Here is an 18,631-nt window from a genome sequence, read left to right as displayed (position 1 = left end):
TAGTCAGTGGTGCCATTAGGGCAAGACTTTGGAGTAAATGTCCAGGGCCTCATTCAGCTGAATGAGCAGAAGGACCCTCCAACACAGCAGGGCTGACTTTCCATATTTTGAATTAATATACATTACATTTTGAAGGAATATACCATACCATCTAAAAAGCTGGGGTGGGGATAAGATCATTAAGTTCAGAATCTAAATTACCTAACTGTGCCACTGTGGCTAGGTCCAGAAGTTTAATTAACGCCACTACCACAAAATACCATAGTGCATTGCAACAGATAAACGATATGCATGCACATGCACAAACCTAGACACTTCGATGTTTAACTGAATGCCTGTGTATCAACCAGAATTTTCCCATTTTGTGGCATGTATTACACTTCGTATTATTAGGTTTGCAGAAGCTCTGGAGGATGCCTCTTCGCGCTCTCATTTTTATTAGATAATGTTGTATGCATTACTTACAGAACACGAAGGATTGCTCATACAATTTTAATTTCAGATTCCTCCCCTGCCACAAATACTTCTGCAAAGTATACATAGGTGAGACTCCCCATTTGTAATTTAATGCAGCACAGAAAGAATTATGTCACCAGTTATTATTTTGGATTATTTTAGAAGGAATGTACATTTTCAGTTGTGGAAGTGGAAAACATGAACCATTTAATGAGTTGGCTCATCTTGCTGACCAATCTAGCTGGATATCTGGTAGTTTGGATAATAATATATAATTGCTGGGAGTTTTCCCAGAATAAAACACTACCATTTTTTTAAAAGCACATGTTTATCACATTTGTGTCCCTTTTCCTCCAAAGAGCTCATGAAGACATACACAGGGTTCTTTCACTGTATCATCTCAGCAACTATTCTAAGGTAAAGCTGATAGGTAAATGATTTTTCCAAGGCTTTCCCAGTGAGTTTCATGGCTGAGCAGGGATTTGAACCCAGGTATCCCCAATTTAACTCCAGCACTCTATACATAGCACCCCAATAATCAACAGGACATCAAATTGTAGGTGCCATAGATAAAAGTCTTAAAAGAACAAATGCTGCCTAGAAAAGTCTTAAATCAGCAACTAGCATGTCATAGTCAATGGCACCAAAGATTGAGCTGAACCTGTCTGAAATTTTGAGCCATTGGGTTACTTCCAAAGGTGTCCTTCAGCATACAAAAGGGCTGCTTTACACCTTGTGCTAAACTGTTGTACAAAAAAACCCCACCCCCAACCTGAGAAAAACTAAATCCAGAGAACATTCTTCCTCTTGTGTAAAAAGGGAAGTGTGAGAATGGCTATAGAGCTTACTATAACATTGCATGAACACTTGGGCATCTGAAACGCTAGCCGCAACATTTCTTTTGCTCAAAATACTTGGGATACAACCCGGTGTGTAAAGCCAGGACCCAATGGGTTATATCCAATATTAGTCCTACTTAGAGTAGACCCATTGAAAGAAGGGGCTTAAGCAGTGTTAGCTCCAGGTTTTGGAAGGCCCTTGGGCAGGACGCCATCAATGGGTCCCCTTCCTTAGTAAGTCTATAACCCGGTTTGAACGTAACAGCAGGAAACTGAGCAGTAAATTTATGTATTAATTAACCCAAAATTTGGTGAGTTGTGTGCCATGCGTGCAGCACTTCCAATCTGACTATGCAGCCTCTGATTGACCTGATCATAGGTTGGTTTGTGATGTGCAAACCCAGACACTTTGGTTTGTTCATTGGTTAAACAACCCAAAGTTAAGCTACAGTTAGTAGCTAGATTAACTTTGGTTTTTTTAACCTATGGACCAGACGTGGCTTGTGTATGGCACATAACCCATCAAATCCTGGGTTAATTGACCCCGCCAGGCTCTATCTTTTCACTGCCAGTCACAGCTGTTCTTGCTCCTCAGACTCTTTCTCATCATTGCTACCTCTTGCTTGCTTGGCACGCAGAGAGCCAGTGAGCAAGCAGGCAGTGGCATCTACTGCTCCTCCTCCTCCTCGCCACTACTGTTGTCTGGGACAGAGCAAGAGGCAGGTGAACAAGCAGGTTGCAACAGTGAGGAGGAGGAACAACTCCAGGAGGCTCTTGTCAGTAGGCCCCTGCTGGGGTGGGGTCCTAAGCGGGTGTCTGATCATGCCTACCTTTAACCTGCCCTGGACTTAAGTTAGACTGCTATTGGATACAACCCATACAATTTCACTTGCAAAACAAGAATGAAAACTAGAATGAAAAGCATACTGCAAAGGTCACAGCACTTCATTTTCCCTCCTCTGCTGAGAACATTTAATAGAAATAGACTGATACTTGGAATGATAAGATAGCCTTTTCCTTAAGACACTATTGGTTTTACTCCATCAGCACTGGGTTCAGCCATCCCCCAAGTTGGCTTGCACAAGTCACATGGCCACAGAATCAATTTGCAGAGTTTCTTCATGCTTTATATCCAGAAAATATGGAATCTGCATTAAAAATCATTTTTAAATGAAAACAATACTTGGAATAAAATGATGCACAACAAAATACACAAAGATACTGTGATTTCACAAGATGTGTTTTCAGGTGTAAAAAAATATACCCAAAACTTTATGAGTTAATGAGCAGTTTGAGGAGTTTACATGGAGTGCAAGCTCTCTGTAGGCCATGTAGGCAGGTGGCAAAGCAGGTCATAAATGGCACACATTCCTGAATATCGGAGTGCGATACAGATGATTACATCTTCACAATCTAGAGAGCTGGATGCAATGCTTTTACAAGGAAAGTGGAAAACCCCAGGAATCTGTATTTGACAATAAATTATGTGAAAATTCTGCATCTAAAGAACACTGGCCTCTGTAACGATAGTGACAATCCATTCAATAAAAGCAGAGCGGCTGGATTTTTCAAAAGATTTAGTGTTCTGAGTATGCTATAATGGAAACAAAGTCTAGACTGGGGCAGTTACAAGAACACACTTAGGGTGCAATCCTGTGCATGTTTAGACAAAAGAAAAATCCTACAGTTCCCAGCATGGGTGCCTGGAGGGATGCTCTGAGTTGAGTTGTAGGAATTTTTTCTGTCTAAACGTGCATAGGATTGCACCTTGAGGAACACCTCTTACTAACAAAAGCAAGTAGTTAAGAAAGACCAGAAAGACAGCAACCAAGTGATAAAGCTACTACCCACAAACTGTTTAATTTCCAAGTACTAAGGAAGAGGTTCCTTGAACCTGATAGTTCCAGGGCTTCAGGTCTCTTTCAAATCTAGGTCAATAAATGCAGAGACAATTCCAGCTTAAGCAATCGTGTCTATGCAGTGATTAATGGGGGAAATACCCCATGGTTTTACCTTTTAGAGGAACTTTGTAGCACAAAGAAGTATAAAGGAGAAAAAGACTAGATTTTTACTTAGGCAATCTTAAAAAATGCAAAATGTGGACGGGGTTGCTAAATCTTCAATTGCTATAAAAGGTATAGATTAACAGATTTACAGTAGTGGGTGACAGTGCTTCTTCCTTCAAGACCTAGGGTGCCCATGTGTCCTCTGTTTTGAAAGCATCCTCTATCTGAAAGGCTATCCAGTCCAAGTCTGGTTAAAAGATAAAGAATATCAGAAGAGCTGGGCCTTGAAGTTCCCATCAACAGCACCTGGACTGAACTAAGCACACAGGTTATCTGGTCATAGTCTTCCACACGACGCTGAGATGTACTGTATTTATTTAAATTATAATAATTTCTAAACTTGCATCTATACATATAAATTATGATATGCACATTTTTATCCTCTTTTTGTGATGAATTTACTCTTTACTCATAAATGGCCATCCTAACTTGGGGCAGTCCTTGGAAATTGGTCTTAGGCCTGGCTCTTCTGCCCCCACCCACCCCCACCCCACCAAGCCTGCACAATTTGACCAGCCAAGACAAGCACAACCTCACCAGTCATGTATGGTGGCTGGCCAACACTTCCTCCCCCATTTTTGCAGGTCCAGTTAAGCAGCAAAACCAGGTGCTTTATGAAGCTCTTGATGGGTCAACATGCATGGCAGATGGCCTGCATTTGGCTTGGAATGGGTAAAAGTTGTAAAGTCCTACTCTGTGTTCTTACTGCCTCACCATATTTCCCCACCTTAACCCAGCCTTCTGTTTCTCAGCCTTTACCTAAAATCAAGAATGCAGTTCCAAACAGAAACATAAAATCCGATAAAACAAATTGCACAACTCAGTGGACAAGATTCAGCCAAATTAAGTACATTCAAAAGCCATTGATTCCAATGGGAAAAAGCTAAGTACATATTTAATTCTCCCATTAAATCAAGCAGATTTTTTTAAAAAAATGCTTACCTACAGATAAATTATGCCCAAAGTATACAAAGTATACAAAAAAAACTCAGCTTGTCCAACATGCAAAATGTCAATATTCTGTCACAAAATATTGTCATTCTTAATGTCAGACTTCTCGAATACACCATTCTATAAAAGGATCCTGGTCTTAAGCACCAGAATGATAATTGCCAACAATGAGGCAGCTGCAATTATAACTGTACTCAAATGGAAGAACTTTCATAGCACATTCTTGGTACTGCTTATTTAAGTGGCTTACAGACCTTTGTTGTTTTGTCCTCTCTCCAGGCGAGGAAAATGGAGCTGGAGGTCCTGCAGTTCCTTTGGTAGCTGTCCCATTCCCATTGTTGATGCAGACTGTCTCATACTGGTAGCAAACCCACACTTGACCAAATTTCATTCCTTTCTAACCTAAGATGACCTACAGCCAATTTGTTTTCTCTGCCTTTTATACAGAGGCAGTCAGACAATGCTGGGTTGGATTCTTCATTGCCTTTTGTTTCATATGGTCCAACCCACAGTCAAGCTAAAATAAGTCTAATCCCAAATTCAATGCATTATCAGACTTTGACTTCTAATTTTTATAGCACAATTGGCTAAAATCCATGCAGAGAAAATGTCTCATGATGGGATGGCAATGTCATTGCTTTCAGCAAATAGTTTTGCTGAGCTTATTCACATTCTCATTTCCTTTGTTGAATCATTCTTAAAATAGGATTGTTTGGGGATCCAGTTGCCAGAATATGTAGAGACAGAGGATGTGTTTGTGTACACACACACGCACACACATACTGTAGCCAACACAAATTGGAACAAAACTGCATTTCAATTCTAATAATTTTTTTAAAGGTAGAATTAATATCAAACTTTCCACCTCACCCCCCCCCCCCTTCAATCCCTTTAGCCGGGAAAGTTGTTCTGGCAGATTTCTGATTAACTCACTCCCATTTTACCATCCTATTAATATGGAAGCCATTAAGGGTGCAATCCTATGCATGTTTAGGCAGAAAAAAGTCCTACAAGTCTCAGCATTCCTCTGGAGTTTTAAAAGCTGAAGTGCAGAACACTTTCCAGAAAAAACAAATACGCAGCTTTCAGTTCCAATGCGGATCAGTCAGGGAGTGTAGATAATTTTGCCTCCCATTCAAAAACACAAACATGTTTCTAATGATACGATGCGGTTCTGATTCATTGTGTGCAATAGGCTTTGCATCCAGTGACCACCTTTTCACATATATAACCCTGCTGTCTATTCAGGAAACTTATCTGTAATAGCAAATTTGCAGGTTTTATACTAGGAACCACGTATGTTTATAGCATCTGGATTCAAAGCATTAGCAAGCTAGGTGGGGTATTCAGTGGCAGAGCAGGTGGACTTTTCGGTCTATCTGTATGAAATATATGTAACCCACAAGCCTCACTCCTCTTAGGCCTTCATCTCTCTTGATTTTAATATATTTAAGTCCCCAAAGTGCTATTGTATTACACTTCTACTTTTCTTAATCTTAATTTTGCCAGGCATGTATTTCATTGTCAACGTTTTAAAAAGCAATGTGTCCCCACCTCCACGCTCAAAAATAAGTCTACCAAACACTAGCTCACCATGCCACAATTTACAAGCCGACCCAGAACTGGCTTTTCATGGTCCATGAGATGTACTGCATTTTGCTTAGGACTTGTGTTGAGCAACATCTTTAATGAGCTTCTGTCGTGCATTAAAAACGTTGTTGTTCAGGCAGGCATTTGGGGTGGGTTAGGGTATTTTAGAAAATGTTTTTATTGTAAAATTTTATTGTTTTAAACTGTTTTTATTGTATGTTGTACATCGCCCAGAGTGGCTGGGTGACCAGCCAGATGGGCGATTAATAAATTTAATAATAATAATAATAATAATAATAATAATAATAATGACGAACAGAAGTGTCAAAATACTGGGTCGGGGTGTCCTACAGGCTGCTAACCAAAAGACAACAGGACTGCTGTTATAGGCTTGCATAATTTGCATTTATTCTGCTCACATGAAATGGAACAGAATTTGATATTCCCTTTTGCAATGTGTGCTTAACGAATACCAACCACATTTGTTATAATCCTTTGCACTTACAGTACATGATATAATACTGGTTAGTACTATTAACTGTCAGAAGAGCACAATCTGCAGAGAAAGGATGTGGGAGCAGGACAGAAATGCAAACCACAAACTCCCTTTTCTTAGAAATGTGTTTATTAAAAAAGTTGTAACATTCAAAAGCAATGCATACTGTACAGTATAAAATAATTGTAACATGGACCTCTAAGTATTTACTGGGAAAAAATTGTTTAAAAAACTTATTACAGCATTGGTAGCATGATAAAATGTCTGTTGAATAATTACATAAATACTCTTAGGGCGCAATCGTATGCATGTTTAGACAGAGAAAAAGTCTACAACTTCCAGCATGCCCCATCTAGCATTGCTGGCTGGGGCATGCTGGGAGTTGTAGGCCTTTTCTCTGACTAAACATGCATACGATTGTGCCCTTAACAAATCATTTTGATCTGTTGCACATTCTTCCATAATACCATATTATGTTAATTTCTTTCCAAAGCCACAGTCTTGAAGATGCTTATTACTACCACCATTCCCTCCCTGAAAGAACCCAATGCTTTTCTCTCTAGAATTTGTATACTGACTTTGGAAGGATTTCACTAGAACAAGTGATTTCTGGAGTAAAGCTCAGATGTGAAAAGCACCTAAAATTATCAACAGTTGTCATCTAATGATGTGTGACCTTTGACTTTTTAATAACACTGATAAGATCAACTGAAAGCTATTAAATTAATAAAACAGAAAGAAATATATCACATTTGCTAATGGCAAATGATCATTTTAGCTGCAGTTTTTCCCACTGGGATTAACAAAGTGCACCAGTAATGTCTGTACAAACCATTTTCAAACATTAAATATACATACAGTGAGATTTTAAATATTTTGTATAAATTACAGAATTTTTCAAATAAAAAATTACATCTGAAATATAACTTGATGTTACAGAATATAAAAATACCTATTTTTGCCTTTTTGGAAACTATGTATTTGCAAGTTCTGGCATGATGAAACAATGCTGAGAAGCCATTAACAGCATTTTGCCTGTCAAAGTGAAATACTTAATGCTTAATATATGGGACTTACAACCCTCCTTCTACAATGGCAAACCAAGTGCAGAGCCAAAGAATCAAAAGGAGGGTTTAATAAACAGATCATGCCAACCCCAAATGATTTTAATCAACTAATGACCAAGACTTTTATTCTAAACTGAGGACAGATTCTAAACTGAGGATATTCTGGGCAGTAACCAACACTGCCGGTCTGCTCATGCTATTGAGGTACCGCTAGTATGCCAACAGCATAAGCTGTTGCGGTGCGTTTCTCTGGAAAACCTGTCGCACCAGCTTATGCTATTGGGATACCCCCAGAGGTTGCTTTCACTAGCAGTATGTCAATAGCACAAGCGGACCAGCAGTATTGGATACTGCCCATTGTGTACACAGTGTCCTATAATGCTTGAGGTGCCATTTCAGTGGCATGATCACAGGGAAGAGACCATAGCTCAAAGGCAGAACATGTGCAGAAGGTCACAGATTCAGTCCTTGACATCTCCAGTTAAAAGGTCCTGAGGCAGCAGGAATTAGAAAGATATTTTCTGTCTGAGACTTTGGAGAGCCACTGGGTAGACCCAGTTCAGGAATAATGCGCATCAGCTAACATGATCCTCAGGCTTGTGTGTGCTCACATCCCTCCCCTTTCCATATGAGAGATGGACAATAGACAATTAACACTTCTGTTCTTGGTTTAGAACAGTGGTGGGCAACACACAGCCCGCGGGCCACATGCAGCTTCCGCTGCCCACAAACTAATATTTTAAATGTTTTACATGGCATCCATAGTGGCTATGGAGTGCCCAAAGGGACAAAATTAGTTTGTTTGCAAGCTAATTTTGAGCTTCTGGCACTCGGTAGCCACTACGGATTCCATTTTTTATTTTTAAATGGCGTCTGCGAGGTGGGGTAGAGCCCTCAGGGGATGAATTCTAGGGAGCCAATATGGACCACGGACCTCCCAAAGTTGCCCACCTCTGATTTAGAAGAAACTGCAGTTTGTTGTTGCATTTGAACTTAGAAAATGGTGGTTTGTTCAAATCTCAGTTTAGCTGTAGTTTGATATCTTGACTTGTTGAATTGTGGTTTAAACAACCCATCATTTGTCAAGTTCAAATGCAACAACAAACCACAAGTATTTCTGACCCAAGAACAGGTTTAAATCTCCTTCCCTCATGCACAAAAGGGATAAAGGAATATGAGAGCCTGAGTCTTGTGCTCATAACAGATCACAGTTTGTTGTTATGTCTGAATCAGACCAATATAATGCAGCTTCAGACATTCAGTAACTCTAAATGCATTCTGCAGCAAGCATTAAGCACATAAAAGGGAAGGTGTTTACCACTGAAAGTTTGTAAAGTTACTGGGTATTCATAACTTACAGGTTCTGAAGGCCTAGAAAGTTCGAAATGGTCCTGTCATTCAAGCCAGCTGCCCAGCTCTATTATACTTCCCACACACAAAATTATATTTTAAAAAATGCAAAATTTGATTTGAGGAATTAATGAAGAAGGATCCATGTCTTAAAAATCACTATTTTTATGGAGCAACCACCACCTTCTCACACTTAACTACACTTTATATGTACCTCTTGTCACCCTAGGATTATAATGCAAGAACTTTTATCCAACCTGCTGTTACATCATTGAACAGTAAAGATGCTAAACCCAGGTTGTTTCTGGAAAACCATGGCTTGCTGCGCTGCCGGGGCATTTCCATATATTTTGTGGCAGAAAACCCAAAGTTTGTGAGCATGCAAACACACTTTGACAAGGAGATGCAGGCAATCCTGGATCATTGGTGGCTATATCTGTGTGAAAAATATGTTTCTAGACATGAATTTGTCTTATTCAATCATTATGAGTTGGCTCTAGACTAAGTTAGCTGGCAATAAATTAATCATGGCTTAAGTTCCTTTGATTTAAGTAGGAACTAAGTTAGTTGAACTTAGTTCCTACTGAAATCCAAGGAACTTAAGCCATGACTAACTTGTCCTATTGATTTCAATGGGATCCAAGTTCAACTAATTTGAGTCTGGATACAATCTGTTATATTTAAATGTACACTTAAAATATAGATCAGCACCTAAAAAACAATGGGCGAAATCCTGCAGGGCGCTTACACCTCCAATGATTTTTTTATGCCCTGGCAATTTCTGTCTGCAAGTGGCACCTACCGCTTGCGGAATGAAGATTTAGCATTTCCAGGGCAAACAGAAACAAGTGAAAATGCCCATTTCTGGAGCAGAGCAGGGCAGGGCAGCGGAGCTCCGCTGACCTGTCCCAATGGAGAAACAAGCGTTTCTGCTTATTTCAGGGCTTCCTCAGGGAAGTGCTAAACCTCTATTGTACAAGGGGTGGGTCCTGCTCATGTAATGGAATTGCCAGGACCCATCACTTGTGCAACAGAATCTGCGGGGCACAAGAGAATCGGCAGGGGCATAAGCACCCAGCTGGCTTCCGCCCAACGTGTGGATCAATTCTCAGCATCACTGCACTGCCATGCAGTCAATTCGCCTATACTTGAGTGTCATCTAGATAACAGATTTGCCCCATTTTATTGCTGACTTTACACCACAGCAGGAAAACCACCTTCATATTTTAGTCAGTAGGATAGCCTATCACAACATGCAAGTCAGAGACAACTTCAGTGCTAGAAGTTCAAAAATGTACAATAGCAGACCTTATGATCCTGCACAGCTCTCAGGGTAGGGGTGGGGACAGGGAACAATCATGAAAAACAATGAAGGCACATAGGTATAAAATACAACACACATAAGATGCAATTCTGCCTGCAGAAGAACAGGAAAAAATAGACATTTTCATCTGGAAAATATTTAAAAAAAATAGGTGACAATTTCCATGTTTAATTAAAGATTCTAACATTGCTCCTGAATTCATTGTCTACAGAGATCTCTACACTGGGCAAAATGTGATTTCCCCCCCCAGTGTTTTGGCTGCCAAAAATTATTGCTAACATTTATTTAAATAGTGCTTTCAGTGCACAGGTTGCTTTACAGCAGGGGTGCAAAACCTCAAGCCTGGGGACAAAATCTGGCCCTCCCAGGCTCTCAGTGCAACCCACCAGGTTCCCCAGAAGGCCACACCCCCTTCCTCTGGCCCTACTCCTATTCCCCCAACCATCAATCATATGGTGGCTTCCTGGCTTTTATGCAGCTTTTCCCATTCTAAAAAGTTGAACTGCCTCTCCTAAGGCTTGGTTAATGACAGGGGAGGGGTTGGCCCTGCCCCATTTGCCTTTGGTTCCACCCAGCACTGGAATCTGGCCCCCGAGAGCTTTTCCAAACTAGAGTTTGGCCCTTGGGCTGAATGAGGTTCTGCACCCCTATTTCAGAGAAACATACAAAACAAATGTTTGAAATGTTCTGTGCCTTCCATCAAAACTGGAGGGGTTGGGTAAAAATGGGAAAACACACTACGGGTTGGATCCAGAGTAACAGTGCAATCCCAACCATGTCTACTCAGAAGTTGGTCCAACTAAGTCCAATAGGACTTGCTCTCTTGTAAGAGTGGTTAGGATTCTGGCCATAGGATGCAATCCTATATACACTTTGGTAGGAGGAAACATCATTGAACTCAATGGGACTTCTGAGTAGATGTGTATACGATGGCTTTGTAATGTAGTTACATTTAGTTTCTATATAAATCAATGGAACTTAACTATTTGCATTGATTTTATTGGGGCCTAATCACAACTAACTTAGTCTGGATCTAAGCCTTTATTTCCCATGCAGCACAAAACCAAAGTGTGTTTGGATTTTAAAGTGTTTTTACAACCGATACTTTAGATGCGATTCTGGACTTGCTGCCAATTTATATCCACATGATATCCCACTCCACAACCGAATTACCACGAAAAAGTTTGAATCAAGCACTGGAACTTGATTCAATCCTAACACTATATGTAGAGCTGCAACTGAGCTGTGGGTAAGGCTGCCATAGAAAAAGTCTCATTCGTGAACAATTGGACCCCACAAGCTGTTAATCATGTCTCCCAGTAATCTAATCCAGTTGAATAAATAATTTCCCTTTAAAAAAAAATCTAGCTAGGCTCAATCTATATCCCTTATTTTAAAGGCTCCAAAGTAAGTTCCTTCTGGAGAGGGGTCCAGTAATGAAGGGTATGATACCTGGATGCCTACTATTTCACCAGATTTTAATTTGAAAAACCCTCCTACATTTACAGAATAAAAATGAAATTCTGAGTCTCCTGACCAATTCTTGGTACTTCCTCCCTTCATCAGGACTACAGAGTTTCTCCTTTTAACATCAGTTTTTGTCACATACACCATCAACTGCAGAATTTTTCCAGTTAGATTTCCCACTGCTTCATGGTGTCGAAAGCATACGCTGGCATACAGATAGTAAAAGCCATCATGATTGGCTATTAATTTCCCGTCACTGAAAGTCATATTTAATATGTTTGCCCAGCCTTTGTCATGATGCCAGGATGTAAGGTTCACCCTACGGGCACCTAAGAGAAAACACAAATTAGATTTTCTTTTAATCCTTTCAAGTTTAATTTCACACATAAATTGTGCAGCATATGAATATCATTTTCTGCAATCATTCTGCCAGCCATAGGGTGGTGCATGCTTGGCAATGGTAATGGCTACTCGCCTATCCTTTGGATAATTTCCTCTACAGAAAGTATAAGTAAGACACTGAAGAAAGTCTCCTCCTGCCATTCCTGAACTGATTTCTGAGCCCATTTCTACTGCATCTTCCTGCTACAAATCAGAGAATTTGCAGAGAATTACTGTAATGTCTTTGGTCTTGCCTTCTTTCTAATTCCCATCTTGCTTGCTATACTCAGTTTGTTCTTTGGGGAGTCCAGAGCCTTTGACCCATTTTTCATCTTAAATCATTTGTACCTCAGCTTCCTCCATTGCTCTGGTGGGTTTTTTTTCTTTGTGGATTCATGTTTAGTGTAATTGTGTGTCATGTACACCACAACTACAGCATAATGCACACCACAAATATATTGTACTTGTGGTGTATAATGACTAGGCAAGAAGGCTTATGCTCCAAATGTTTGCCATGTGAAGTCTTTGCACAGAATGATGTGTTTATAGGCTGAAGTCAAGGCAACATATAAACCAGTAATTCATCTCCTGAATGCAGTTGAGTCTTTCCTCATAAGACACTTCTAGTTATGCCTGGCTGGGCAGAATCAGATGGTGACTGTTTAAAAACTCACCACATGATGGTTCTATCCATATAATGAGACCCTCATCTCTAGGCGCCTGCCATGTCGTGAACTAAGGGTTACCATGTTCCTCAACTGCTCAAAAATACAGGTGATGGTGGACATGGTAACACTTGATTCACTGCATGGATAGCAGCTACAGCAGCAGCTAGCAGCTATTGGCTCTCCACAGTATTAGGCCATTTATACAGTGAAGTTTTGTATGGCCACCAGTGAGGTTAAGATGATCTAATTCCACCTGTACATAAAAAGGTGATCAGAAGCACAGCTCTCAGCTGATTATTTCTTTTAGTTCATTAACCTTTCAGCAATCAACTGACCAATTCAATTTAAATGAACTTCCACACTATCAAAAACTAGATATAGATGCCTTTTAGAGATATTGAAGGATGTGCAGGGTAACTTACTCTTTCATCAACATAGTAAAAAGCTACCATTAATTGTCAGAAGAAAAGGCCATTTTTAATCTTTTCATCTTAATTTCTTATTACAGAAACACACTAGAACCAAAATAGCCTACCACATACAATTGGTTTGTACTGATTAATCAGCTACCACTTTAGTAAATAAATATATCAAATGAATCAATAAAAGCTTGCAGCTTACCATCCAAATCTTAACACAAATGAGATGTCAACTGTCTAGGATTATTCAAAAGACAAAGAATCCATTCAGACAGGGAGACAAAGTCATGACAGAAAGAAGAAGAAACAGGTGCTACAATGTCACATATTAGAAGCTATAAATCTAGATTGTAGAATAGAATTCAGCTCCAAAACCTTAGCTTTTCATATAAAGAAAAAGGCAAGCTTTATAGGTCCTTATGGTTGAGGAGAATGATTGGAAAAGTGCAAACAGTGTCTGAATATGGCTCAGGAGCATAAAGAAACTTTTCAACCTTTTTTTTCTAAAAGTTGAATACACACACACACACACTCTCTGGGTTCATATTTCAATCATATCCTTGCTACTACTGCCCACTGCCTCCTTCTCTTCCTTCGATTTTACCAGCCGCATATTTGCCAAAATATTTCACATTCTACAAAAGCCCCAATATCTGAATCAAGTTTAACATTTTGTAAGAACAACAAAAAGGTGTGTTCCTATTCCATATATTAGGGTCCTTTGCTGCTCTGGTGTAAGATTTAAATTAACTTCATGAAAAGTTGAATAATGACATAGTTTACTTGTGGGCTCTCACAGCCAGACACTCTCATAATTTTACGTGTCTTGTTTTGGACTCAAGATGCATGATAAAGAACTAATTCAAGAGGGATCTCAAGTCAGGGGGCCTCATGAGGGATTTGGCATCCTACAAATATTGAGATACTGAAAAATCCATAACCTTACAAGAGCTTGGATGTTTAGAGGTTTAAAATATCTAGTTGCTGACTTGTTTACATACTGGCTCAAATTCAGATGTCATACAAAACCATGCCTTGCATAAACCATCATTTAGAATCCAAACCATAGTTTGAGCTCCCAAACGTATGGGCAAACTATGCTTTAGAGCTCCTTTTCTACTTTCATTTTTCACCTGCTCAGCAGACCAGTCTAGATGCAGAGGCCTCCCGAGGCAGAACAATGGACATAACCAGAGGCCTTCCGAGGCAGAACAATGGACATAACTATGGTTTGTCAATTTAGATATTGCTCCAAGCTATAGTTAATGCAAACCATGGTTTTCAAACCCAGTTCAGACTGTGACTTCTGATTCTAGTTTGCCAAACTTCTGCAAACCATGGTTTATCAATTCAGAAATAACATCAAACCATTGGTACACTTCCTTAATCATGGTTTAGCATGATAACTTATTATGGCCCAGTTCAGACACCAACATACATATCGGTAACCTACAATAAAAATTATTTTTTGGACAAGATTAAAAAGGAACTTACCAGCTGGAGTTTTATTACCATCAATGATGAGGTGGGCAAATGGTGGTTTGTCAGGTTTGTTTTTCTTGGTCAAATCCAACCGTGATGCTCCCATTATAGCTATATAAAAGACAGCATGTTAAAATCACCACAAAATTCTCACAAGACTAATAAGATCCACAATAATAAACCACTATAATACTTACACTTCTCTGATCTTGACTGGTCCTTCTCGGTAATAAAACGCTGGACTTCCTGAAAATGAAAGAAGCATGCTTATTTTTCCAGAGTCATGATACAGATAAGTTTCTTACAGGCCCAATAGCAGTGCCTCATTCCTAAAATAAAAGGTGGTGAAGTTCACACCAGCCTGCAAATCACACTCTCTGGTCTAGAAACCCTTATCTTGGGTTTCCAATACCAAGGTTCTTTTGTAGATGTTGCTCCTTCATTATTACATCACACACTTCAGGTATGGATCCTAAAACCCAAATAGATTTTAGAGCCAAGATGTTTTGAAGGAGCTCTAACTCAAAATAATCAGGGACTTCTGTTCTCTTCTTCTTCTTTTTTTTCCAAACTTCAGGGGAGGTCCTTTATTCCAAGTGGTGTCAAGAACCCACATCACTTTACCTACCCCCAAATAAAAAAAGTCTTATTTTGCATGGCACAAAATCATGACCTCTGTTATAGCTTAGCACACAACTACATATTATGTAAGATAATTCCACTAAAAATGGTATCCATGTGTCAAATTCTTAAGAGATTTCATTTTATTAAGTAGTATAGAAGTAATATAAATAAGTAAATAAATAAATAAACTCTCCCCCACTCCCTCCAAACCATGTAGGAATGCTTATCCGTGATGACGTCATCATATTGTGCATTTCCCTAACCCACATTATTAGCAGTCACTGACAGTGCAGGGCAAGGCAAACAATATAACCTATTCACACATTACTGGTGTGAACAGGGCCCAATCTACACAGGTGATTTAGTGTGGAATGAGAGCACATCAGGGTCGTTTGCAACACATGACGTCACCACCCTGCAGCTTCCCTCTCAAAAAAGGTGCATTTTTGCAAAGCCCTTTTAGTGCATCTTTTTTCCTTAAACACGGCTCCCACGTGGTTCTACTACAGTGTCCCTCATTACGCCGAATTAAATCCTGCATGCTGGGGTGGGGCTGCCACTCCCCCCCATTCCTTTTTTTTCTCCCATTGGCAGTAGCCACTTTGGACACAGGCTTCTCTTCCCACTTAGCGCTATTATGCAGTAGCGCTATTTGGCTGCTGGCCTTTCCTATTTATTTTTACTTTGCATTACAAAATTGCTTCTTCACAGTCCTATAATCGCGCAACTGTGCAATGCCGCATTAGCACGATAGTCAGAATTGAATTGTACTGAGGCAGTAACTCACGCAGGGGAGCAGGGCTTCAATACTGCTGATTGACAGTCCTGTAATTGCACAATTGTGCAATGTTGCACTAGCGTGCTATAGTACCTAACGCAGAGAGCAGGACTTCAATATTGCTGCTTGTCCTGGTGGATGAAAGGGGAGAGGCGTGGGGTAAACCACGGGATGTAATTCATTTCTTCCATTAAACTTCACTGAGCAGAGGAGCATTGAAAGGGGCAGGGAGCAAGCCTCTCTCATTCGCTAAGCAGCACCCACGCAGTTGATGATGTTCAGTTCTCACGGACTCCTCCCACCCAACCATGAACCATGACAGCTTCAAGTGCTGTTTGACCCATGAAAGTGGGGTTTTAGGTAGTGTATACTCTGCTTTTCTTGCTTTGTGTGCCGCTGACAGACCAAAGCAATTTCATGAGACTCTGGATATAACCAGAAAATGCTTCTGAAACTGTTTCCATGTAGACTGGGCCTAGGGTATCCTTGATTAAAGGGATAGTGGAGCCATGCATCTAGCTCTGCTCCCAAAGTCACACTGCTCCTTCTGTCCCTGCTGTCGCTGTGATCATGTTGTCCATAACTTCTGAAGTGGGGAGGGGGGGCACTCCTGTATTCATGGAGGGTCCTGTACAGTTCAGAACCCTGCATAATCAAGGTTCTAAACAAGACAAGGAGCCTCCATGAGCCCCTCTCCCTGTTGCAGAAGCTATGCTAAACACAACAACAGCGAGCGGAGGAGCAGGAGGAGATCCAAAGTGCAACTTTGGAGCAGGAATACACATGGAGACCCACTGCTCCTTTCACCAAAGATGCCTTATTCTTACGAATAATGTGTGAACAGGGTTTCTGTCACTGTGGCATGTGTAGCTCCACACTATCAGAGCACAACGCAGATAGAATACTGGAAACTGGCTATGTGACTGACAGCAAAAAAAGAGATCGGAATCAATATCTGGCAGGAAATTCACTGGTTTCTATCTTGGTAAGTCAGGAAGGAAATTGAAAAGTGTAAAACTACTGGTTCAGAAGGTTCACAAGCAAGCCACGGAAACTGGTCCAATAAATCTTTATAACAATGAATATTAGCATTATGCCTAACAATGGAAAAAGTGACAATGAGAGCAACAGATACTGAAGCGGTTCTGACTCACTGCCACATTTTCAACTGTACAGATGCTGGAATACCCTAGTTAGGGACTGGACCAGAAAAGGGCAAGGAAGGAGGGAAGATGTGAGCTTGCTGGCATACAGGCTGCTTTCTGTTTCCTGGTTGGGATCCTAGTAGGTCCCAGTGGAGCTACAAGGGTATGGCAAAGCACTGATCTTCCTACCCAAAGGAGTCTAGGTTGGCTGCCTCTCTGTTGTCCTTCTGCCAGAAGGCAAAGACACTTTTCTTCAGGCAGGTCTTTAGCATAGAAGCTGCTCTGCTGCTGATGGGGCTTTAACTGTTTGGGTGCTGTCTATTTCTCTTATTCCTGTGTCTTTAATTTGATTTGTTTTTATGTTATGTTTTAATTAAGGTTTAGTTTTGAATCTGGATTTTATTACTGTCAGCCACCTGGAGCGCCATTTTTTGGTTGAAAGGTGGGCTGTAAATTAAATAAATAAAATAATATCTTCAACTGGTGGGTTGCAGCTGTGAATTCACCTGCATCACCATCATTATTTTTTTAATTATGTTTCTTTACTTTTATGAGAAAGAAAGGATTAAAGGCAAATGTAAAGTATAGTCCTCCTATACTCTACACTGTTGTGCAACGGGAAATTTCAGCAGGCTGGCTTTTCTTACCACAAGTTGCATCTACCCAAAATCACTTTTCTATGCAACTATTAGAAGTACAAGAGCCCTGTTCCTCCTTGGGATTTGGTCGCCCTAGAGACAAAAGCAGGTAGAGGGACAGGTATGGTTAAAAAATGTAAGGTGGGCCATATGTTGCAGTTAAGGATGGGCCATGGAAATGAACAAGTTGAAAGGGTGGTTCACCTGAACCCTGCCCCCAAGTGTCGAAAGAACATGTAAGGGGCGGGGTCGCAGTGGCTAGCCCCATCCCTCATGGAAATGTTTCACTACTGTCTGTGTGAGAAATGGGGACAACAGGGGAAATGGGTTTCCGCACATACTGATGTATGTATGTACAAGTCCTGCCTTCCTTCATTCCATGCAACAAGGGACTCTGGCCCAATCAGGGCCTGCCCTTAATGTAGGAGCTATGCCTGTGTACATGTGGAGAGCTCTTTCCCACGCTGTCCAGATGTGTCTACTTTTCTGTTAGGGGTGTTTTCATGGTGTGCAATGTCAATGGGGGCGGGGCTAGCCCACACTGCCCCATCGAATCATAGAATCATAGAAAAGTAGGGTTGGAAGGGGCCTACAAGGCCAACGAGTCCAACCCCCTGCTCAATGCAGGAATCCAAGTCAGAGCATCCCTGACAAATGGCTGTCCAGCCTGCTCTTGAATGCCTCCACTATGGGAGAGCCCACTACTTCCCTAGGTAATTGGTTCCATTGTCGTATTGCTCTAACAGTCAGGAAATTTTTCCTGATGTTCAGCCGGAATCTGGCTTCGTGTCACTTGAGCCCATTATTCCGTGTCCTGCACTCTGGGATGATCGAGAAGAGATCCTGGCCTTCCTCTCTCTGACAACCTTTCAAGTACTTGAAGAGCGCTG

General features: G+C 40.6%; 1 protein-coding gene across 1 annotated transcript in view; it reads right to left on the bottom strand.

Annotated features, from left to right (window-relative positions):
* Positions 1 to 6,512: 6,512 nt before the first annotated feature.
* TNFSF11 (TNF superfamily member 11) overlaps positions 6,513 to 18,631 on the bottom strand; it is a 28,654-nt gene continuing 16,535 nt past the window's right edge. The window contains exons 3-5 of the mRNA XM_084844927.1: positions 14,754 to 14,802; positions 14,569 to 14,667; positions 6,513 to 11,935 (exon numbers count right to left, since the gene is read on the bottom strand). Of these exons, the coding sequence (XP_084701053.1) occupies positions 11,514 to 11,935; positions 14,569 to 14,667; positions 14,754 to 14,802 (570 nt within the window). The 3' untranslated portion in view covers positions 6,513 to 11,513. The remainder of the gene's footprint in view (positions 11,936 to 14,568; positions 14,668 to 14,753; positions 14,803 to 18,631) is intronic.

Source organism: Heloderma suspectum, chromosome 3 (assembly GCF_057233095.1).
Source record: "Heloderma suspectum isolate Gila_16-S chromosome 3, 16-S_ref, whole genome shotgun sequence".
Lineage (NCBI taxonomy): Eukaryota > Metazoa > Chordata > Lepidosauria > Squamata > Helodermatidae > Heloderma > Heloderma suspectum.
This window is presented reverse-complemented; position numbering and strand designations above follow the sequence as displayed.